The sequence below is a fragment of the Terrapene carolina genome, unplaced genomic scaffold (genome assembly GCF_002925995.2).
Source record: "Terrapene carolina triunguis isolate 2854851 unplaced genomic scaffold, T_m_triunguis-2.0 Scaffold96, whole genome shotgun sequence".
In the NCBI taxonomy this organism is placed as follows: Eukaryota; Metazoa; Chordata; order Testudines; family Emydidae; genus Terrapene; species Terrapene triunguis.
Genome location: NW_020664447.1, coordinates 2,176,836 through 2,200,917, shown reverse-complemented (window position 1 = coordinate 2,200,917; position 24,082 = coordinate 2,176,836). Strand labels below are relative to the sequence as shown.

The following is a 24,082-nucleotide window of genomic DNA, read 5'->3' as shown; positions in this document are numbered from 1 at the left end:
ACGCGGGCTGCCCTGCCGGGCTTGCTGCAGGGCGCTCCAGTTCTCCGTGCCACTGCCCCCTACAGGGCGGCTGGAGCAGAACACCACCAAAAAAAAAAAGCGGCCATGCTGCCCTAGCATTGGGCGGAATGCCGCCTCCTACAAGCTGCCGCCCCAAGCACCAGCTTGCTTGGCTGGTGCCTGGAGCCGGCCCTGGCCGGAGGACAGGGCTGGGGGGCGGTACACCTGTGCTGGAGGAGCCCACGTTCTGCTCTTTTTGCTGCTGCGGTTCCGGAGAGCCCTGCAGTTCAGAAGTGTCTGGTGCAGGAGGAGGATGGAGACCCCTCCTCCCCACTCCCCCCCCCCCCCCCCGGTAGTGTGAGATGGATCATGGAGAGGGGATGGGGAGAGCCTGGGGGCCCGGGCTGGATGCGGGGCAGGGAGGAGTCACGTGGGGAGGCCACATGCCCCCCCCTTAGCTGGTGCCCCCCCTTTGTGTCCCTCCCATGAGTGCAGCGTACTGGTAAGAAATGAATTCTACTTGCACTACTGCATAGCAGTCTACCACTACTCCATTATCAGAGAACATCAGATTTCTCTAAGAACAAAGGGTGATTCTGTAAGAGGAGACCTTTGTCAACATTTACTAAGATGAATGGTAAGGTGTTGTATGGCTTCAAGTGCAGTCATTTTGACATGTATATCGAGTGCTGCCAACCAACCCTGGAAGATCTTTTCACTTTTCCTACCCCTTTTTGGGACCATTCCAGGAGGAATAATACCACAATAATATGTACTGGAAATAATTCAGAGAGGTCACTCTATGCAATTCCATGAAATTCCTACCCCTAACCCACTTCTTTAGAGACCCTTCTGATAAAAGTCTCCTTCAGTAGGAGGTTCAACCTTTGCTGGCTCTCAGTGCTATAGAGGAGGTTCCCCTTCAGTATTGGAGGAAAAGGGTTCTATTCCCAATATTTTCTAGTTCCTAAGAAATCAGAAGCCTTGTGTTCAATTTTAGACCTGAGAAATTCTTTTGTTTGCCAGTTCAAATTTCAAATGGTAATCCTGTTCTCCATACTACTTCCCTAGATCCTGTAAGTTGGTTTGCAGCTTTCAATCTACAAGACACATATTCCAGCCAGCCAGCAAACAGGAAATATTTTCATTTTGCAGTGGGATAAAATGCACGTCATCAATAGAGTCCTTCCTTTTGGGTTGTCGATGACATTGAGAACCTTCGTGAAATTTCTGGCAGGGGTAGCAGCACATGTTGGGAAAAGGAATGTGTTGGTTTACTTGTACCTAGACCAGTGTTTTTCAGCCTTATCTGAAATCAAACATTTGTGTGACCCCCTTACTTTTTTTTTACTCTTATAGTAAATGTATCCATTGCAATAGCAATAAGCCTATAGAATTGGTTTGTGTGTGTATTTGGAGAGATTGACGGATAACACTTGACCTTGAAGGGTCAGGGTGTGTAAGTAGCAGAGGAGTGAAATTTTCTTTGCTTTGGCTATAATAAAATTTAACACCTTGTGACCTACCACTTGCCTTTTGGGACCTGCAGTGGACATGATCCACAAGTTGAAAAGCAGTGATCAAGATTATTCGTTGGTGAAGGGGTCTTTTCCCAAGCAGGTAATAAACAGTGTTCAGTACATCATTCATCTGTTCTGCAGACTGGCACTGAATAAACAAGGAGAAGTCTCAGTTAATCCCAGCTCAAAAGGTAGAATTTATTGGGGCTGTAACGAACTCCACAGTGGCTTAAGAATAACTGCCATAGACTAGATTCAACAACATGCTAGAATTGATTAATCAGTTTCAGAATAGCATACGTACTAAAGTGAAGACTTGTCTTTGGATTTTAGGTCACATGGCTTCATGTACCTTGGTGATCCCATTTGCAAGACTCCACCTTTGTGGTCTTCGAAAGTGGCTGTGGATGGTCTGCCATCCTGCTGTGTGATTTTTTTTTCACAGAGATAAGCTTACACTCTGACCATACTCTAAATTTCTCCCCAAAGTGAACTCTGATTTCCACTTAAATCAGACTATACACTAATGGTATACATCTAAGGGTGAGGCTGTGTTACATACTCTAGATCAGTGATTCTAACTAAATCTTTTTGGGCTCAGGACTCATTTGTAAACCTTGATGGCCTGTCAGAATCCAGTAAATAGCTTTAATGCGAAACAATTCTGGCTTACTAAATATTTCTTACCCACGATATACAATATACATATTAACATAATAAGTACTAAATAAATACACCACGCATACCATAGAGGTGGCTGCTGTCCCACAGGGCTGACTGGGCTTGGCTCCCCACTCCAGCCATTGTGACCTCTGAGCTTGCTGTGCTGCTCAGGTTTGGTCCAGCCCCACTGTTGGGAGCCAGCCATGCGTTGCAACCTGGTGCATACGGTCATAGCACCATTCACTCACATTTGGCCCATGCAGCTCCTTGTCATCATGACAGAATGGCAGCTGGACCAAACCTGAGTGATGCTGTAACCCTGAGCACCAGGTCACAATGCCAGGAGCCAGGGATGAGCCTAGCCAGCTCTGTGGGATCAGGGCTGCCTCTGCAGGCTGTATGTGCGTGTGTGCGGAATACGATCTGCAACACCCACCCCAAAGGGCCTCCCATGTCCCTGAGGGGCAGGACCCCCCCACGACTCTTTGATACATTCCGGGGCCCCAATTTTAGGTCGTGACCTCGGGTTGTGAAATTGTGCTCTAGATGTTCTCTGAGCTCTGTTTTTTTACTTAAGTAGAACAAAACCATTCAGGAATTTTCCTAAGCTATTTGTTTCTATTGCTGAGAAATCCAAAGACAGTTTTTACCCAGTGACTCTCTAACTTAGTGGTGTCAAATTGTATAAAACCATATTGTGAGGTGACCGGTTTAGAACTCATAACCTTTCTTCTGACTTGATGTTCAAAGTCAGCTAATTCTTGTAGTTTTATATTTTTTGTATATATAACATGGGTGGCCAAACTTACAGACCCTCCAAGCCGCATACAATAATCTTCAGAAGTTCAAGAGCCAGGCGTGTTTGCTAGGGCTTGGGCTTCTGCCCTGCAAGTGCCTCCTGTGGGGCAGAAGCCCCTAGCCCTGCCTCCCTGCTAGGCAGAAGCCCCTAGCCTCCCGCCCAGTCTGATAGGCCAAGAATGGTGGGGAGGTGTGTGTGGGGGGGCTCTGCAAGCGCACTTTAATTGTAAAAGAGCTGCATGTGTCTCTCAAGCCATGGTTTGGCCAACCCTGATATATAAGAAGAGTGACCATAGTCTCATAGGCAAACATTGGCCTCTAGTCCTGTTTCTACTTTGAACTTTACAGGAAGTCCCCCTATTGTTAGTTCCAGCACCCAGACATTATCCTGGGATTTGTTCTGCTTGAACAGGCCTAAGTCACCATTTCTAGGAATAAACTGATCATATCCTACTATGTACAGGCAATTTTCTTTTCCCTCTTTACTAGTTAATTGGTGTCTCCCATTTTATATTTTTGCCAAATCCTTTTTTAACTACTGTTCATTTGATAAGATTTCCATATGCTGTGCAGTCACACAGGTCCGCATTGCCAGCATATTTTACTCTAGTCTGGTTTGTGTCGCTCTTAGGCTTCGTTTTGATAATTTCTAACTTTCTCATGTTCATTTCTTGTGGAACACACATTCAGCTACTTTAGCTCCTACCAGTATTCATTCAACCGCCATAGCTGCAGTCCTAGCCAAGAGATTCCTCTCTTTAGATTAGAGCCATTGGCAATATACTAGCCCCAAGGTCTGCAATACTCTATTCCTCTCTCCTCAGTCTCAGTTTATTCCTCCTCCTCTTTCTGCAACACCTGTGTTTCTGCCAGAGTATTATCAAAGCCGTCCTAGAAAGAGGGCCTATAAAACTGGCTGATTTGTTGCCAACAGCTCTGAGGATTAGGGAAATTTCTCAAGGGACATCGCTTTAAATTCTGTCCCTGATCACTTTCCCTCAAGAGAAAAGCACCTAGCAGATATAGGCTCTCCACTGCTTCATTTAGGACCAAGGAGATCTACTCTGTCTTATGCTAGGAAGATGAGACCCAAGAGTGATAATCCTGTCAAATATGTCTTAGGAAACAGAATTACAGGTAAGTATATCCTTTTTGGCGCAGTATATCCAATTCACTGGATTATATTTAGGAACTGCCTCTTATTCCAAGTTCATATGTTGCTTGGCAAAGTTTTTCTGCCACATGGTTATCCGTTTTCCTCTGCTTAATTCTTCTGCTCTCAAGACCTTATTTTAAAACCACCATGCTTTCACCTCAGAAGTGACTGGTACTAGGAACATACCAATACAACTTCTTAGGGCTTGTCTATAGGAACACTTAGTCTGCTGCAAGCTGGGGCATAAATTTACTCCCCACCCCCGCTAGTGTGCCACTCACTAAGTGGACTGCTAATTTTTGTTCCTAACTATTAGTTATTGTATAGGTTTTACTGAATAAGCTATACTACTATACAAAAGTGCACAAAGTGATTTATGCTTAAACTATATTTTTTAGAAAATCTCACCTTAACTAAATACTAGGGCAGACTAACTTTCCCTCACAAGTCCAAAGTCAGAAAATACACAAATATTTACAGTGATAATTATGACAGTTTTTTAATTTGATTTTTATTTTTTAAGCAGAGGGGATCGAAAAAGCTATTCTTTTTTGGAAGAGGAAAAATAAGAAAAGATATTAAATGTCACCTCAGAATTCCTTGTCCTCTGAATTTTTGCAAATACTTTCTCACTACTTATTTTTCTTTTCTTTGTTCTTCTGTTCTGTTACTCAGTTCAGGTATTTCCAGGAATCATCAATTCCAGTTCTAAATTTTTTGTTGCTTGTAGCATCATTTGCTTTCTTTGACTTCTGATTCCATACTCTAAATTATTTGTAAAGAGAAAGCATTCTAATATAAAGTTAAAGCTTCTCATTTCTGAATGTTAGTTCATGTCCATCCATTTTGTGGCCTTCATATGAAATTTGAGTCACCTTACAAGTACATTATTTCCAGAGTAAACAAATTCAATTCCTTACTGGTTTCCTGACAGGACAATCTACCAATGCTGGAAATAAATTGCAGCCCTTCCTGTCATCTTTTTTATGCTTTGAATATTTTTTTTAAATAGTAGATGAACAGTATCTTTTAATAATGTCACAGATTAAGTCTATGTATTCACTTTTGTTGGTTCTACACATATGAATTACTTCATATTTTAAGACACTGAATTTCATTAGCCACTGTTCACTCGCTTCTTAGTTCTACATAGACCTTTCTTCAAATTGCCTTACTTTGCTGATTCTTCATCTCTGAGTCTGCACACTCAAAGAGTTTCATTGTGGATGTTGAGTGCTTCTGAAATACAAATAGTACCGGTAATTATACTTTATGTTCTAGGTTGATGGAGGCTAAGTGTGCAGAAAGTAGAACTTACTGGAGAGTGATATGTTTTGTGATTAAGGGCCACCAGTTGAGAACATCCCAGCTGACTTCTTTTTAAAAGAAAATTTGCTTTTGATGCCATGTATGATGGTTCATACTGTTTGTACATCTCTGGTGTAAACTTTGAAAAGCGATAATTGAGGGGTTAGAAGGTACAAAAGTATACACTGCAATTGGTTATTGTTGTTTCAAACTTAATTTGAGAAGCCTGAATCATTTTTGGGCTTCTGAACCTTAAATGCAGAAACATACCTCTTTCGGGCACAGACTTTCATTTACCTGCATGTTTCTACCATGCCTACCACAATCTGGCCTTGACCTAGTTGAGGCCTTTAGACAACATTACAATGCATATAATAAAAAAGTGTACTTTTTAGCATCATTTGTAGGAGACAAATAATTTAAATATCATGTATAAGTATTACTATGAATGTTTATAATGTTTGTTAATGTTTGTAGATAAGATGCAGCATCAAAAACTTTTTTGTTTTATGCCTTGAAATGAAACTGAAATACAATTTTGAGAGATTGGGCAGACTAGACATCAAATAAAAGTACTGAAAAATTATGGAAATGTATACATTACCTATCAATTGACCCAAAACCTGAATTAAAGGTGGAATATAATTTCATTTTATTTTGGTCTTGCGAGGGTCTCCATTTTTTGCCCATTACACAAAAATGAATTGAATGTTATTAACTTTATCAACTTTATTAATAAAATAAACTTACAATTGTAAAACTATCATATGATCTTAAGCTTCTTTTTGGCAGCTTGCTATTCACTGGAAAATGTGCTGCTATAAAAATTAAATTGTGCCAACTGAAAAACAAATTAAAAGTCTAATTGAAAATTCTTAGGATATACTCTTCCCAACAATATTGGACATTATGTACATGCTTAATTAAGGGAAGAAATGCCCGATTTTTATTGTTAAAAAGAGAATGAAAGCAAAACTGACAGCTCTTGCTCAATTCCAAAGTACGCCCTGATGGTATGGCTGAAGTTAGTGAGGTAGCTCCCATTCATCTTTCCTTGACCAAGGAAGGGACTAAATGTTTAAAAATCCTGAAATCTAAATTGCTTTGTAATGATGTAAAATGATTTTTCACATAAGAATATGTTGACATAATTAATTCCTGGAAGACTTGTTTGTATTGACTCAGGTAAGTTTTGAGAACACTATGCAATATTTATATGGGCCTGATTTTGACAGATTCACAGTTAATTTGTTTCTCTGAAAATATATTGCTATAAAAGCTATGATGTTGTATGGATGCTTTTTTTATACATTAAAGAGAAATGTTTATACAATTGATTCCCTCCCGTTTTAATGTGAATTATGAGAGTTAGAGATTTTGTTAATATTTTATATACCAAGTGTATAATTAAATTAGTGATTTACAATATTTCCCTCTATTTTAGAATGCTGGCAGTGGAAGTGGAGTTGATCTTTCAGTACTAAATGAGGCTCGCAACGTGGTATCAGACCTCTTGATCGATCCAGCCCTTCCCCCACATGTGATTTCTTCCCTTCGAAGCATTAATAGTTTGATGGGTGCTTTCTCTGGCTCATGCAGGCCAAAGGCTAACCCGTTCACACCATTTCCTGGCTTTTACCCATGCCCTGAAATGGAGGACACAGCTGAAAAAGGAGATCGAAAGCTGCACAAGGTCAAACGATTGTATAATTGTAATTAAAGTGTGTGTTGACATTTTGAGCAATGTAGCAAAGAGAATACTTTTGCAAAGAATACTTCTGTTTGGATTGTAGCTTCTTCCATCTTGGGTTTAGGCCAAGATTTTGAAAGATAAGAGCCTAAAGGTAATCTCCTAACCCCGTATTTAGACAGCTGTTTGATTATTGAAAGTGCTGAGCAGCCACAAACTACAACTGAGCTCAGTAGAAGGAGTTGCATGCTTAGCACTTTGAAACTCAGACAGGTGTCTAAATATGGAGATAGGAGACTAACTAGGATCCTGTTTTTTAAAAACCTTAGCCTTTTGTGTGTTTTGTTTGTAGTTTGCAAAATCCCACGTTTACTTGTAGAATTCAACAGTGACACCTTTCATCTTCCTAGCTGTCAAAGGTTTATGTTCTCATCGTGTTGCAGCAACTATCAATTCTAGATAGAATTATGTTGAATTACTGCCTGGTAGCATAGTAAAATGTTCAATACACCAAATCATAGGGTGACCAGATGTCCCGATATTTGGGACTTTTTCTTATATAGGCTCCTATTTCCCCCCCCCCCCCAATTTTTCACATTTGCTATCTGGTCACCCTGCCAAATCATGATCACTAATGAAAGAAATGCAGTTTACTTCAGTACTCTGTGTGTATTGTATTTTTAAAAAACAAAACTAGTAATAAGCTCTTTGGGGCAGAGACTGTCTTTTTTATATACTTGTACAGTGCCTAGCATAGGGGAGCACCTGCCATTATATTATTTGCTATATTGCAAATAAATAATATAATTCCCTTTTCAAACTGGAACTGGAAATTATCTTTTTTGCAGGTGAAGATACCAAGACATACAAGTTTAGCAGTTCCCATTTCTTTTCCTGGATTTACTATTCTTTCAGCACAGTACTCTGTTTAGGTTGCTGTTGCATATATTGAGGATGTGATTTTATCCAGCAAGGCTGCAGAAACAGAGGTGCAGTTAGCAACTGTTTCTCTGCTCATTTCAAGATGTCCCTGGTCTACAAATATTTTAATGGTATTAACATACCAAGGGGGTATGTTTAATGTGATTTCCCCCCCCCCGCCCCATTCAGTTAGGTTTAATGGAGTAAAACTAAGAAAAGGAAAATGTAGATGGAATATTTGGAAAGCTTAATGAAGATGAGGTCTGTAGGCTGATCAGTGGTCTCCTAAGGGAAATGGTAGAAGCTTCATTGCCAACATTATGAAACTAGACAGGAGGTAAAAATTTCAAGAGAGCTTAAGTTACTTAGGGTCCTAAGTCTCATTTTGCAAACTGACTTAAGGTATGTCTACACTGCAATGTAAGCTTTGGCTCAGACTTGGGCTTGAGTCCAAATCCCCCCTTCCATCTACACACACATCTCTCAGACATGGACTTGGACCCAGGGTCCTAGGACTCTGCGGGTATGGAGGGTCTGAGTCAAGCTGGGACCCAAGCTTTGAGCCCTATTACTTTGCAGTGTAGAGACAGCCCTCCACCCCCGACTCAGATTCTGAGGGTCCACCAAAAAGTATCCAACAATCCCAGGGGCCACTTCCTTTGTTCTCTCTATCCCAAGAATCTCCAGTTGACTCCAGTGAAAGCAGAAGCAATCCCTATTGCTGTAATGCAGCAGTTCAGTGAGTCAGCATTAACCCTTGCATTGCCTTCTGACCGCTGAGCTGCAAATGAACCTTCAGTGTGTTCAATGGAGACTGAACAGAATAAGCTTTCTGCAAAGTGCACAGCTTCATCGTCATGCGAGCACATCCAGATTTTGGTAAATCTCTGGTGCGAGGCAAGCAAAACAATGGATTTTAGTAAGAGTATCAGGAACGATCGTTCATACCAGCAAATAGGGAAGAAACTGTCAGCATTGCAAATATACCGGACTGGTGACAAGTTTAGGGAGCAGATGAAGCATCTCAAGAGTGAGTGCAGGAAAACCAGGGACCAGAGCTTCACCTCAGGCAACTCACCTACATAGTGCACATTTTGTGAGGAGTTTGACAGGATGCCAAGCGCAGAGCCATCAATGATGCATGATGACCTGGTCAGCCAAGATGGCACCCCGCTGGCCCCAAAATACAGCATGGGGAGTGATGGGAGCCAGCAGCAGGTGCAGAGTGATGCCAGTGAAATGACTCTTACTGAAACCAGTCCCACAGGAGTCTCTGCAGCACATCCTGGAGTTGTACTCAGAGGAGCTGTTTGATGCCCTCTTGAGAAACAGGCCACTGCGGAGCCTGCAGGAGACACAGATGGGACAGAAACCGCCCTGGAGCCTGGTAAGTTTGTGGCTCCATTATGATGTTTATTAATATGGGAATGGGAGGGATTTCCATTCTATGAACCAATGCAAAATTTATTAGAAGTCCCAGCTAGCAGCATTTACCCCCTAATGGCAGAATGTATCCCAGTGGCATGACTCTCCCTACTCCCCACCACATAGAGCTCAAAATGACGACCAGGAAATGCAAACAATAAAAATCCTTAAAAGTGATTTTTTTACTGAAAAGGCACCGATTTTTGCTAGGGCATTCCCGTTTCTTAAAAATAACTACTTTACACTGCCATACCTGTAAATATGGTGTTCTGTAGCTACTCAGTGATGTAATGAGCCATGTGGAAATGGTAAGCTGTGGTGGGGAGGAGGTGGAAATGTGTTCCGTTTGCAAATCTAGTCCATTTCAGGTAAAGGTAGTCCATGCAGTCTGTACGTGACAAAAGTATTTGTCCCAGATTTGCCTGGGGTTTGAAAGTGCATCCAGAAATGTGCTGGGGGGAGAGGGTTTAAAGGGGAGTAGCCATGGAATTAAATGTTTTTGCATGCAGTCATAATCAGCCAAGCCATGTGGAAGCTAATGCAGCATTCTTTTAAATCCCTTAAGAATTCCGACCCAATCGCAGGTGTTGATAGATGCAAACTTTTCCTGAAGCACAAACTCCAGATAGGTAGTGACATTTCAGGAAAGGGTGTATTTTCCAGAGCCACCTTGGTAGCTGACCAGGCCAGTCCACTCATAGATGTGCTGGTCAGTCACTATATGTTTGAATACTTCAGTTTTCCCACCAGCAGGTCGGAATAACATCTCCCTTTGCCGGTCAGCAACCACAAGAACTGTACATCCTCAAAAATGTGGAAGGCCTGAAATGGCAGAAAAAGCTTTTGTCACAAGGCCACTGACAGCCCTCCCTCCCCTAACCCAAGTAGTTCTTCAATTTAAAAAACAAAACAAAAAAACCTTTGAATTTTTAACTTTTCATTGTGATTATCCAGGCTTTGTCCAGGGAGCTTCTGTGGACAGAAGCATCCCTCTCACAATATATTGACGTTTAATTTGGAAAAGTAACATTTTATGTCCTTGAAATTCCACAAAGTTTTTTTTCTGAGCTCCTGCACTGAGCTATTTGAAACAATATCCCTCTGTGTCTTGTTCTGTTCCAGGCCTCTCAACCTCTGTTGGCTGCAGTACCTGCACAGCTCACCCACAGTGTAGTACAAGCCTGTCCCGATGTACCTTTACAGACTGTTCCAAGAGGAAGAGTTTCTGTGGTGAACTTGTGGTTGAACTTCTGGACAGGACCAACAAGCAGGTCCAATACCAAAAAGAGAGAGACTTACAGCTAGAGAAAAGGCATGCTGAGAGGCAAAAGGAAAGGCTGAAGCTGGCTGCACACCTTGAGGATAGGGTTTCAGCATTGGAGCAGGCTAAGGGAGAAGGACAGAGTTCAGCAGAGAAAACTCTTTGAGCAGCTGATATCAAGAATGGCTGCAAGAATATTGGCTCCTGCCGCATCATCCACACCTTGGTCTGAGTCACATCATCCACACCGTGGCCTGCATCCCTGTGCAGTACCTTGGGATGCAGTCCAGAAACAACTTGTAAAACTCCGTAGCCAGTGGCCCATGCAATTGGGCCCCATGAGTGGCTGGGCAGGGCAACTTTGCGCCATAGAGTCTTCTTTCTTGACCCTCTCCCCTTGGGATGCCTGTAGCCCCTTCTCCTGGCGCCAAGCATGGAGTAAATGGGATAAGAAGAGAAAGGAGAATAGAGGGCTGAAGACATGCAGTGGTAGGGGGTTTCTGTCTTGTTCATGGTTTTACTGTTCGCACGTGTTCTTGCACTTTTTTGTTGTTGCTGTTGTTGAAAGGTTCTGTTGTTACTGGTGTTTTGGTGTGGTAATGGCAACTGGCCTGCCTGGCAATAGGTGAATGTTGTACGTTTATAAATAAAGCTTTTTATGTCAAGAACATTTATTATCATCACTGTATCACATCATACAATGTGTATTTAAAATAATTAAGATAAACACATGATCAGGGACTATTAGGAATTAGTAAGCAAACGGTATTCCTCTATAAAGTTAGATACATCAGTCCACACTTCAGTCACTTCCTTATATGAATCCATACTGTGAATCATCCCCTACACACCATTTCATAAGTGGTCATGGCATTCATAAGTGCAGTGCCTGGCAATCAAGCCCCACCCTTCCCCAAGCACTGAACCCCATCCCCACAAGCAAATTCATAAAGATACTATTCCCTCTTCCACTGGGACCATAATGTGGGAGCACAAAGCATCCCTGATTTTTGTTGCCCGGGTACATCCAGCTCCAGCTTTGGCAGGTGAACTTTCTGGCTTAGTGAACTCATTCAGCAGCCCTTCGTTCTTCTTCGAGTGATTGCTCCTGTGTATTCCACAGTAGGTGTGCATGCTCGCCACGTGCACCAGTGCCGGAAGTTTTTCCCTTAGCAGCATCCGTAGTGGGGGAGCACCGCTGCGACCCCTGGAGTGGCGCCGACATATCGCACCATAAAGGGGGCTGTGTGCTTCCCCCACCCTCAGTTCCTTCTTGCCGCCAGTGAAGGTAGTCGGAACTTTGTGCTCCAGCCTTGGCTGCAGCATTTATAGTCTTAGTGGTGTCCAGTCTCACTGAACTTTTTTGCTGAACTTCTTTTGTTGGTGCCTGGCTCAGGGCATGCCCCATGGCCCAGGCTTCAAGTCGTGCGACTGTTGTCGCAACTCTATGCCCAGAAGCGATCCCCACAATCAGTGTCTTCGCCGTCTGGGTGAGACTCTTGTTAGTGAGAAGTGCAAGATCTGCCGCTCCTTCAAGCCGCAAACGAAAAAGGAGCGTGAGATCCGACTCCGGGCTCTTTTAATGGAGTCGGCATTGGCCCTGGCACCTGCGCGTCGAGTTGACACCGCGCCGGGCTCCGTGTCGTCGGCACCCGGCACCGCGTCCTCGGTGCGCAGCGAAGCACCCTCTACGTCCCAGCACTGCTCCCCAGCTAAGAAGCCAGGGAAGTCTCAGCGGCGCCGGGAGAAAGAATGGGGTGAGGCCAGACCCGCGTTGGGCAACCCACGATCCCCATCGGGACCGAGACCTCCGACTCGGGTGGAGCGGAGTAGTCCAGTGCCGTCCACGCGCGCCTCGCCAGAGGTGAGAATGCCTTCGACGCCGGAGGCAGCTCAGGCCGCGTGCGACATCATGACACTTCCGGTGCCGGGAGCACCGCCTCAGTCGGGCCCCCGATCCCATGGGAAGCCACCGCTGAGTGCCCATCAACCTTCTCCGGACGTCTCCGAGGCGTCTCGAGTCGAAGGGCTGAGCCACGGACCGAGGCGCACCTCCACACCGCGAGCAGGGTCGTCTGTGAGCGAGCTTACCTCCTCCTCCCCGGGAGATTGTAGGGGTGGCATTAAAAGACGCCGCCGCTCCTCTTCGAGCCTTACCCACAGGGACAGGTCTTGTCGTCGTCGACACCGACGTTCATACTCCGGCACCCGCCGTGGAAGGCGCCATGCTCGGAGTTCGTCATGGGAGTCCCAGGCACCGAGGCGTCGTAGTCTTGGGCGCCAGAGGGAATACAAGGACAGTACTCCCGACTCCTACCTGTCCTCCTCCATGTTCAGGACCGCTCCAGCCGTTCGTACGGCACCGTGCATTCGTCCCGGACTTCCGCCGCGGCATGCAGCCGCCCCTCCTCGAGCCGCTCGGTACCGCAGGACCAGCCGGCCCTTCCGGGCCCCCTCACACCCCAGGGCCAGGCCGTTCCCTGGCAGGGACAGTGGTGCCAGTGGGCACCGTGGCCCCAGGCACCAGCACCGCTGGGACCACGCTCCGTGGCGGGAGCGTCCCAAGCCCAGCCGATGTCACCGCCTCGGCACCGTGATGAGGCAGTGGGCACTGACCCTCCAGCACCGACTCGGTCCCAGGGTCAGGACGTCGAGCTACTGGTACCGCCGGGTGCCGACGACACCGCAGCACCGACCTCCTCAGCACCGGATGACTCTGTGGCTGCCCTTCCTCCGGGCTCTCAGGAGGATTTCAAGGCCCACCAGGAGCTTCTCAGGAGAGTAGCATCAAACCTTCAGCTCCAGGCTGAGGAGATGGAGGAACCATCGGACACGTTATTCAATGTCCTTACCTCCGGGGCGCGTGGCCCTCCTGCTCTATCAAGGGGTGGCCAATATCACTACTGGCCTCTGGCAGACCCCTGCATCCCTCGGTCCTATTTCCAAAAAGTCCAAGCGGAAGTACTTTGTGCCCACAAAGGGGAACGAGTATCTCTACTCTCACCCAGCTCCAAACTCTCTAGTGGTGGAGTCCGTTAACCACCGGGAGAGACACGGCCAACCCGCTCCCACCCCTAAGGACAAAGATGCTCGCAGGCTGGATTCCTTTGGGAGAAAGGTTTATTCATCTGCGAGTTTTCAGCTCAGAGTGGCCAACCACCAGGCACTCTTGAGCAGATATGATTTTAACCTTTGGGGATCCCTTCCCAAGTTTGAGTCCTCCCTCCACGAGAAAGACAGGAAGGAGTTCCGGGCTCTGGTTGATGAAGGTATGGCGGCGGCTAAAGCAGTGCTCCAGGCGGCCTCAGATGCGGCGGACACGGCCGCTCGTTCGATGGCCGCGGCGGTCTCCATGAGAAGGGCGTCCTGGCTTTTGCTCTCTGGACTATCGGCTGAGTCCCAGTCAATCATGCAGGACCTTCCATTCAACGGTCGGGCCCTGTTTGCTGATCAAACAGACACCCGTCTGCACGGGATGAAGGACTCCCGTACCACTCTGCAGACGCTGGGCCTGTACGTCCCACTGGCCAAGGACAAGCCCAGGCCTCACGCCTCTGCTCCACAGGCTCGGGGCAGATATGAGCCCCTGCCTAAGAAGCAGCGGGAGCAGAGGTGCCAGTCACAATGCCAATCCCGTTCGGCCCCTCGTCTGGGGCCCTCTAAGACCAGGAGGCCGGGGAAGCGGCGTTTTTGACTGTTTGCGGGGGGTCGCCGGGCCGGTTGCCAGGTTAATCCCCCCCAGTTAATAAAGTTCAGGTTTGCCAATCGTTTACCTGCCTTCAGTCTGCAATGGTTCCGTATTACTACAGACCGCTGGGTCCGCAACACTATATCCTTGGGGTACAGGTTGCAGGTTCTTTCGCCCCCTCCCAGTTGCCCTCCGGCCAGGGAGGACCCAGAATATGCGCTCCTTCTAGATCAGGAGGTACAGCGCCTCCTCTCCCTGGGAGCCGTGGAGAGGATACCTTGGCAATTCCGGGGCAAGGGATTCTATTCTAGGTATTTCCTCATCCCGAAGGCGAAGGGCGGGCTTCGGCCCATCCTCGACCTGTGGAAGCTCAACCAGTTCTTGGTTCGCTGCAAATTCTGCATGGTGTCCCTAGCCTCTATTATTCCCTCCCTAGACCCGGGGGATTGGTTTGCAGCGCTAGACCTCCAGGATGCGTACTTTCACATCCACATTTTCGAGGGTCACAGGCGCTTCCTCCGTTTCCTGGTGGGTCAGGACCACTACCAGTTTACGGTCCTCCCCTTTGGCCTCTCAACGGCCCCCAGGGTCTTCACGAAGTGTATGGCAGTAGTAGCGGCCCACCTCAGGAGGTGAGGGCTGCAGATCTTTCCCTACCTGGACTACTCGCTGCTCAAGGGCAAGTCCCAGTTCCAGGTGCAGCAGCAGATAACCTTCCTGCTACGCACCTGCTCAGCTCTAGGCCTAGTGGTAAACGAGGAAAAATCCACGTTAGTACCGGTCCAGCACATAGAATTCATAGGAGCGCTGTTAGATTCCCGGGCGGCCATGGCCTCCCTTCCAAGGGACAGGTTCTAGGCGCTTAAAGGCCTCATCGCCTCGGTCACGGCCTTCCCGGTGACCATGGCTCGGGTGTGCCTTCAAATCCTCGGCCACATGGCCGCATGCACCTCGGTGGTGCGATATGCCAGGCTCCGGATGCCGCCCCTCCAACTCTGGTTGGCCTCCCGGTACTCCCAGGCCAGGGACGGCCTGGACAAGGTCATCACGGTGCCGCCAACGGTGGTGCCAGACCTACAATGGTGGTCCCTCCCGAGCAACATGCTCCGGGGTATCCCCTTTTGAGAGCCCTCTCTGTCGCTAGATCTAGTGTTGGATGCCTCGGACCTGGGCTGGGGAGCCCATGTGGGGGACTTCAGGACCCAGGGTATGTGGTCACCCGAGGAACTGACCCTGCACATAAATGTCAGGGAACTCAGGGCAGTGCGCCTGGCGTGCGTGGCTTTCCGCCAGCACTTACAGGGGCAAGTGGTCAGAGTCCTCATGGACAATACCACTGCTATGTATTACATCAACAGGCAAGGGGGCACACGCTCCAAGGCCTTATGCCAGGAAACCCAGCTCCTGTGGGAGTTCTGTATAGCCCACGACCTCCTCCTCTGAGCGTTCCACCTACCTGGCGAGAGCAACATGCTCGCGGATCGCCTGAGCAGGGTGTTCTCGCAACAGCATGAGTGGTCCCTACACAGGGAGGTAGCGGAGTGGATCTTCCTACAGTGGGGGGCTCCCCAGGTAGACCTGTTCGCCACTGCCCAAAATCGCATGTGTCCCAGGTTCTGCTCCAGGGTGGGAGAGGGCAACGGGGCCATGACGGACGTGTTCCTGCTCAATTGGTCGGGGCCCCTGATGTACGCCTTCCTGCCTTTTCCCCTCATAGACAGGGTCCTACAGAAGGTAAAATCAGACGGGGAAAGGATTATCCTGATAGCCCTGGATTGGGCCCGTCAGCAGTGGTACGGGACCCTACTACAACTATTGGTGCCCCCCCCCCCCCAGGCTGCCACTCCGCCCGGACCTCCTCTCGCAGGAGGGAGGTCGTCTCCTCCATCCCAACCTGGCCCCGCTCCACCTGACAGCGTGGCTGCTCCGTGGCTAGATGCGGAGGAGGAGAGGTGTACCGAGGCTGTTAGACGGGTCCTGCTTGAGAGCAGGAAGCCGTCCACATGGAGATCCTACCTGGCTAAGTGGTATTGGTTTTCTATATGGACGAGGGAGAGAGGTTCCTCCCCCGCGTCTGCTCCGCTCCAGCTGGTCCTGGACTACCTCCTGTCCCTTAGGACCCAAGGGTTAGCCCCCTCCTCGATCAGGGTGCACCTGGCGGCCATCTCGGCCTTCCACCCTCTGGTGGCGGGACAGTCGTGTTCTCCCACCATATGACTTCCAGGTTTTTAAAGGGTTTGGACAGAGCGTTCCCTTATGCTAGACCCCCGGTCCCACCGTGGGACCTGAACCTGGTATTGTCACACCTCACAGGGCCATCCTTTGAGCCTCTGGCCATGTGCTCCTGGTCCCACTTATCTGAGAAAGTGGCATTTTTGGTGGCTATCACCTCAGCCCGCAGGGTGTTGGAACTTAGGGCTCTGACCTCTGAACCCCCGTACACTGTTTTCCATAAGGGGAAGGTCCAGCTTTGCCCACACCCAGCCTTCCTGCCGAAGGTGGTCTCGGCGTTTCATATGGACTAGGACATTTTTCTGCCAGTCCTGTGTCCTAAGCCCCATTCCTCCAATGAGGAACGATGCCTACACATGCTAGATGTGCGTAGGGCGCTGGCCTTTTACTTAGACCGAACGAGGCCATTCCGGAAATCCCCTCAGCTTTTCATTGCAACGGCCGAGCGCATGAGAGGGCAACCGGTCTCCACCCAGCGGATCTCCCGCTGGATCACCTCGTGCATACGCATGTGTTATGAACTGGCTGGGGTTCCCCCACCTTCTATTGTCAAGGCGCACTCGACGAGAGCCCAGGCCTCGTCAGTGGCCTATGTGGCTCATGTCCCTATTCAGGACATCTGCAGGGCTGCTACGTGGTCCTCTGTCCACACTTTTTCATCGCACTATGCGATCGTCTCCCAAGCAAGGGATGACGCCGGGTTTGGTAGGGGGGTGCTCTGCCCGGGTAACCCTTAACACTTACCATTTAGAACTCCTACCCACCTCCATTAGGTATAGCTTGGAGTCACCTACTGTGGAATACACAGGAGCAATCACTCAAAGAAGAAAGGACAGTTACCTGTTCCGTAACTGGCGTTCTTCGAGATGTGTTGCTCCTGTCTATTCCACATCCCACCCTCCTTCCCCTCTGTCGGAGTTGCCTGGCAAGAAGGAACTGAGGGTGGGGGGAGCACGCAGCCCCCTTTATGGCGCGATATGTCGGCGCCACTCCAGGGGTCGCAGCAGTGCTCCCCCACTACGGATGCTGCTAAGGGAAAAACTTCGGGCACCGGTGCACGTGGCGAGCACGCACGCCTACTGTGGAATAGACAGGAGCAACACATCTCAAAGAATGCCAGTTATGGAACAGGTAACTGTCCTCTGTCATGGATCCATTCAGAGGGAATTGGCTCACTTCCAATATCATAAAGATTGTGAAGAGCACAGCAAGCCACACTAACACAGACAGCCTTGATTTCACTGGCATCCAAATGTGTCTCTAGACATCTCCAACAGGATTTCAATCTGTCAAAAGCACATTCAACACTTTTGGAGCGGGTAATTAAACCATCTTTTGCCAGCGCCTCTTACATCAGGTATGATTTCATAAGCCAAGGCAAAAAGGGGTATGCAGGGTCCCCCCGTATAACAGTGGGGACAGTAACTATATATTATGACATTATTTGGTGGGAAATGTTCTAACCTGTCTGTGAATGTAGACTCCTGATCAACCAAAAAACTCTGGCATCATGAACTTTCCCAGTGCAGCCTGCATTGACATTCATAAATCAAACTCTGAGGTCCATGAGGTCCTGCATAATAATCTTTTCTGATTGATGTACTCATGAGCTTCTTGAGGAGGGGAAACTATGGTCACGAGTCCCATCAGTGTCCCCGACACAGTTTGGAAATCCCTTTCTCTCAAAGCCAGCAGTTACTTCAGGAATATCTTTTATGCCCTCCACCGTGGGATAAACCCACATGCCTGATTGTCTCAGAAGCCTCCGCCACCACTTTACCACAGTCGACTTCCCAACACCAAACTGGTTGATAATGGACCTATAGCAATCTGGGGTAGCCAGCTTCCAGATGGCTATAGTAACCCGCATATTGACTGGCAAGGGTTCCCTCATGCATGTGTCTTGATGCTGGAGGGTTGGGGCAAGCTGCTCACAAAGCTCCAGAAATGTAGCTTTCTTCATGCGAAAGTTCTGGACTCACTGCTGGTCATCCCAGGTCTGCATGACAATGTGATCCCACCATTCTGTGCTTGTGGCCCTGCATCAGAAGCACCTACATTGGGAGCATCAGTGGCTATACACAGTGCCATGAGCAGCATCAGTCAATTTAAGTCTGCAATGGTAGCGTCCTCTTCCTCCTGCTCCATCATAAGCTCTGTGAGGTGATTTTGGTGGGTCAGAAAACACTGCTGAAATGTGCACCAGCGTCTTACAGAAGCTCTGCCCGTTTCCTGACACAGGAATGACAATGCAAGCAAGAGAAGTTATTGAAAAGGCGTTTGCTCCATGTTGCTGGTTCCAGTAGCTGGGAGTGTACAGACCAAAATGACTACTCAGCAAGATGGGTTGGTGGGCTGTTCCAATTTCTTCTAATATGCAGCATGGAAAGTAAAGTTTTCCCACAGTGCATCATGGTCAAAGGGCTAGAGTGGACACATTTTGGAAGTGCGCTAAAGAGTCTGGGATATGGCTGGTTTGACTCAGGTCTGTATGCTGCAGTGTGGATGCCAGAGACCCAGGTCCTAACTCAGGTTAGAAAATTCTTAACATATGGTTAACAATCAGTGGAGACTCAAGCTCTGGGTTCTGTAACCCAGGGTCAGCTGACTTGAGTCCCACTAACTCTGGGTTTACATTGCAGTGTAGACAGATCCTTAGAAGCCTGTGTTACTTTTGAAAATGGGACTTAGGTTCAGAAGTCACATAGGTGCTTTACCTAGGAAGAATATTAGAAAATGTACTGTAAGGAGCAATCCTATATTTGCAAAAAGATAGTCTAGATAATAGATCTTTTTCAGCTCTAAATTACTTGACTTCATGTGAGGAATAATCGCTGGAACAGATGAATTCCCAAGGACAAATAGCTTAGATTTTATTTTTATTATGGGATGAGGAGAAGATGAGAAATAAAATAGATATCTTTCTCTCGAATAGACTATTCCTAAATAAGCCTTTTTCAAATTTTTGAGATCAGTATGTTTCTAACACAGGATACCATACTTCCTACTTCTTTGAACATGATTAGCTATAAAAATAATTTCATACACTACCTACAGAAATAATAAATCATAAAACTGTCTGCTTTCAATAAGAGAAATTTTAACTGTTGTTAAATTATTCAACAGGGATTAAATAGCAGGAATAGTTTACCAACACCACAGTTGAGACGAAGTTCAGGAGCTTCTGGCCTGCCACCTATTGAACAGTCATCTTCTAGGTGGGAACGCAATAATGGCAAGAGACCTCATCAAGAATACAATACTTCAAGGTAAACATCCAATCGGTACATTTACATTTATTTTACCACTGTAAAATAACCTACATTTATATATCTAATGTTCGAATTGGACTAGATAAAGGAGTTTATGTACAATGTCATAATTGAACGAATTCTGGAAATTTTGCTAGAGGTGCTCCAGCATAAACTACAATATATTAATATATTTCAAGTTAATAATATTTTGTTCTCATATAGATTCATTTATCCATAAGACCCAGACATCAAATTATTCTGGTGTGGAGTGAAGCGCCCAGTCATAGCCGGTATTATGACATAGCAGTTTTTGTAGAAAATGAAGAATAATTTATCTAACATAAACTAGTTTGTTTTATCACTACACAGTTTCTAAATAGTTACCTAAGATAGGGCTCACAAGGGGAACTTAGGCACTGCAACACCTAAATTAGTCAGTAGGTAATGCTGAGGAGATGGGTGTGGCCAAAGCCATGTTGCTCCAGGGGATTTAGGTGCCTGAGTCTGAGTTGGAGGGAGGAGCTTCTCCTATACAGGATTCACAATCATGAACCTCTCATGGAGTTAGGTGTCTAAGCCAGGTCAGCCCTTTTTCAAGAAAAACAGAGAAGAAAATCAACCTTTAGCCTAGTAATTAGAAAAATAAATATTCATTGGGCCAGTAACAGAGTGAGTGACTTTGTAGCCCAGTGGCTAGGGCACTTATCTGTGAAGTAGAAGACCTAGGTTCTAGTCCGCCTATCCCAATATTTATAAAAAAGTGGAACAGCTTCAACAGAAAAGATTGGGAGATGGGAGACCTCTTCCACATCAGGCAGACCAAGGGACTGAACCCAGCTCTCCTTCATCTTGGGTGGTAGCTCTAACCACTGGGTTAATAGTTACATGGGGGGCAGTAGTAGCAACTCCATCACCAGCGAGAGAGGTTTGAAGGAGAGGGGGGTTCAGCTCCCCTGTGGTCAGAGGAAACAGGCTCTTCATCGGACTCAGAAGTTGGCTCCTTTGTAGCCCGAGTGCAGTTACCTGGTACCAGCTTCAGCATTCTAAGAGCCAGTGGCCTACACAGAGCTGGGTCTCACCTTCATACCAATCGCCCTACTGGACCCATTGGGGCTTCCCACCATATTCCAGAACCTCTCTGCTCCCTTCTCACACTTCTACATCAACAAAGTACTGGGAACATCTGAAGGAAGGTCACCATCTTCCTTCTCCCTGTACTGGGATCAGTACTGTGTAGGCGGAGCTGCGTGCCCAGGAATCCCCTATAGAAGAATTGGAGGAGGGATGTCCTCACCCACCTTTAGCCTCTTTTTCTTAGTCACCTGATGAGGCAGCAATGGCCTAATCTATCTCTCTCCCTCCTGATAATTTTAGCACTCATCAAGTCTTGTTGAGGAACATGGCTGTAGCTCTAGATATCCAGCCAGAATAGGTACAAGAAAGATCACACAGGCTTGTAGACATTTTAGCCTTGGTAGGACCATCTAGGGTAGCTCTCTGTATTAATGAGGCTATCCTGGAGCCTGTCAAGATGTTATAGCAGACCCCTTCTTCTCTGCCCCCCCATTGCTGAAGGGGTGGAGAAGAGAGATTATGTCCCTTCACAGGGATTCAAACACTTTAACAACAACCCTCCTCCAGGCTCTCTGGTAGTTGCAGTTACCAACAAAAGGAGAGGCAAGGACACCAGGCTTCTGCTCCAAAGGGAAAGGAAGGAGGAAAAACGAGATCTGTTTAGCAGGAAACTTTATTCCACAAGGTACAGCTCAGAATTGTGAACTAGCAACCTCTGCTGGGTCATTACAATTTCAACCTGTGGGATAATATCCTGAAGTTCAAAGACAAACTTCCTGATGATGCAAAGCAGGAGTTCCCTGCTTTTATGGAGGAAGGCAAACTAGTTGCCAGAATGGCATTGCAGGCAAGCCTGGATGTGGTAGACTCTGTGGATTGAGCTATGGCCTTTGCCATCACAATGCAGCATTCATCTTGGCTACAGGCATCAGGCCTCCCCCCAGAGGTTCAACAAACAATTCAGGGCCTCCCATTTGAGGGCACCTTGCTATTTTCCAGGAAAAGTGCTGACAGACTCCACAGCTGTAAGGATTCAAAGGTGACCCTTAAGTCTCGGGGATCTATACACCCGCAACAAAAAGAAAACAGTTCCACCCACTGCATTCCCAGTGATTTCAGCCCTTCTTGCCACATTCCAAGGACCTGTCCAAAAGGAGGAGTAGGGATTACAAAAGGCATCCTCTGTCTCCACCCTCCTCTGCAGCTGCCAGCTCTTCTAGGGATCCTTGATCATTTAAGCAATCATTTTGACCTGTTGGATGAGAGCAGTATACCACTCCACACAGTGCCATCTTTCCAGACCCCTATTTTTGCCAACCATCTATACCACTTCCTAAGTGCGTGGACCTGCATCACCCCAAATCAGTGGGTCTTAAGCATGGTGGAACTGGGATACACCCTACAATTTATTTCTGACCCCATCCTTCCCACCACTATTCCCCGTTCCTCTTGAGGGTCTGCTCTCACAAGAGCATGCTACTTCAGGAGGTCCAGTCTCTCCTCCTTATGGGGACCATACAGGATGTTCCCATGTTCTTCAAAGGGAAGATTTTATTCACATTACTTCATAATCCCAAAAGAAAAGGGAGTATCAGGCCTATTTTATAGATGTAAGGCTGTTAAACAAGTACTTGAAGAAAATGAAATTCCAGATGGTCACTCTAGCATCTATTATCCCTTCCTTAGATCCAAGGGACTGGTATGATTACTCCTGAGGGCATTCTGTGCCAAAAAATTAAAAACTCTGCACACAATATTTTAAAATCCTTCAAAATTCTGCAAATTTTGTCAAATAAATGTGGAGGTTCCAGCATGGCATTGGGGAACACAGGCCACTGGCTGCACAGAGATGGGAGATCACTGTGCAGCTCCCGCTCCACAAGACACAGATTCAGCGGTGAGGCTGCACCTAACCCTGACACAGTGCAAGGACCAGGCCTATCCCAGAAACACCCCAGGGCCCTGCCCCTCCATGCCAGGTGCACCAGGTGTGGGCAGGCAGGCTCAGCAAGACAGGATACAAATGTGGAGGGACTTAGTGTGGGGGGATCCAGGTGTGAATTGAGAGGGTTCTCTGTGGGGCAGTCTGGGTATGGGCAGCTCAGTAGGGGATCTGGATGCATAGGGGCTTGTTGGTTTTTTTTGGGTGCAATGGTAATGGGACTCTGCAGGGGGTGAAGGTGATTGGGTCTCAGCGGGGGGGGGTCTGGATGTGGGGGGGTTAGAGCTCTGCACGGGGGTCTGGATGTGGGGGGCTCAGTGGTGGGTCCAGAAGTTGGGGGAGTGGGACTCAGTGGGGTGGGGATCCAGGTGCAACTGGTTGGGGCTTGGTGAGGTGGGGATCCGGGTGCAGGGGGAGTGGGGCTCATCAGGGGGATTCTGAGTGTGGGTGGGTGAGGCTTAGTGGGAGGGTCTGGGTATGAGGGGATCTGGATGCACAGGGGTTGGGTGGGTGGATGGATGGGCGAACATTTCCCTGTACAGGGATCCTCCCCCTGCAGCTGAGGAGCAATGGGTGTAGAAAGCGGGGGGTGGGGTGGGGGAAAAGGAGTTTGCAGAGTTCCTGTAGCCAGGGAGAAATCTTGGGGTGGGTCTCACCCAGCCCCGGATGCCGTGCAGGGGAAGAGGAAGTCCCGTCTTCCCCAGACCAGACTAGCAGCTGAGCCCAGCGCAGCGTATGAGTCACCAGCCAGGTCTTCCCCAGTCCTACCTCTTGTCCCACAGTGATTTCTCTCTCTGCCAGTTGCCCTGAGCATCCAAAACGTACTGCTGGGGAGGGTTGCATATCCGCTCTTGTGACTTCCCTTTGTTTCCCTGTCAGAAAGTCGTTTTTCTGCAGGGAAGCAAAGAAATCTGTGGGGGACATAAATTCTCTGCATGTGCAGTGGCACAGAATTCCCCCAGGAGTATATGATGCTCTTGACTTAAATGCTTATTTTCATGTGGCAATTCACCACTGAAAATTTCTCAGGTTTATGGTCAATGGATTCCACTACCAATTCACAGTGCTACCTTTCGGGCTGTCAGCAGCCCCTCATAGTTTCACAAAACGTACAGCTGTAATAGCAGCATTCCTGAGAAAGTCAGGAGTT

The 24,082-nt window shown here is 47.4% G+C and overlaps 1 protein-coding gene across 1 annotated transcript in view; it reads left to right on the top strand.

Moving 5' to 3' along the window:
• PDE3B (phosphodiesterase 3B) overlaps nucleotides 1–24,082 on the top strand; it is a 297,944-nt gene that overhangs the window by 174,749 nt on the left and 99,113 nt on the right. The window contains exons 3-4 of the mRNA XM_024202160.2: nucleotides 6,890–7,138; nucleotides 19,789–19,931. Coding sequence (XP_024057928.2) covers nucleotides 6,890–7,138; nucleotides 19,789–19,931 — 392 coding nt within the window. The remainder of the gene's footprint in view (nucleotides 1–6,889; nucleotides 7,139–19,788; nucleotides 19,932–24,082) is intronic.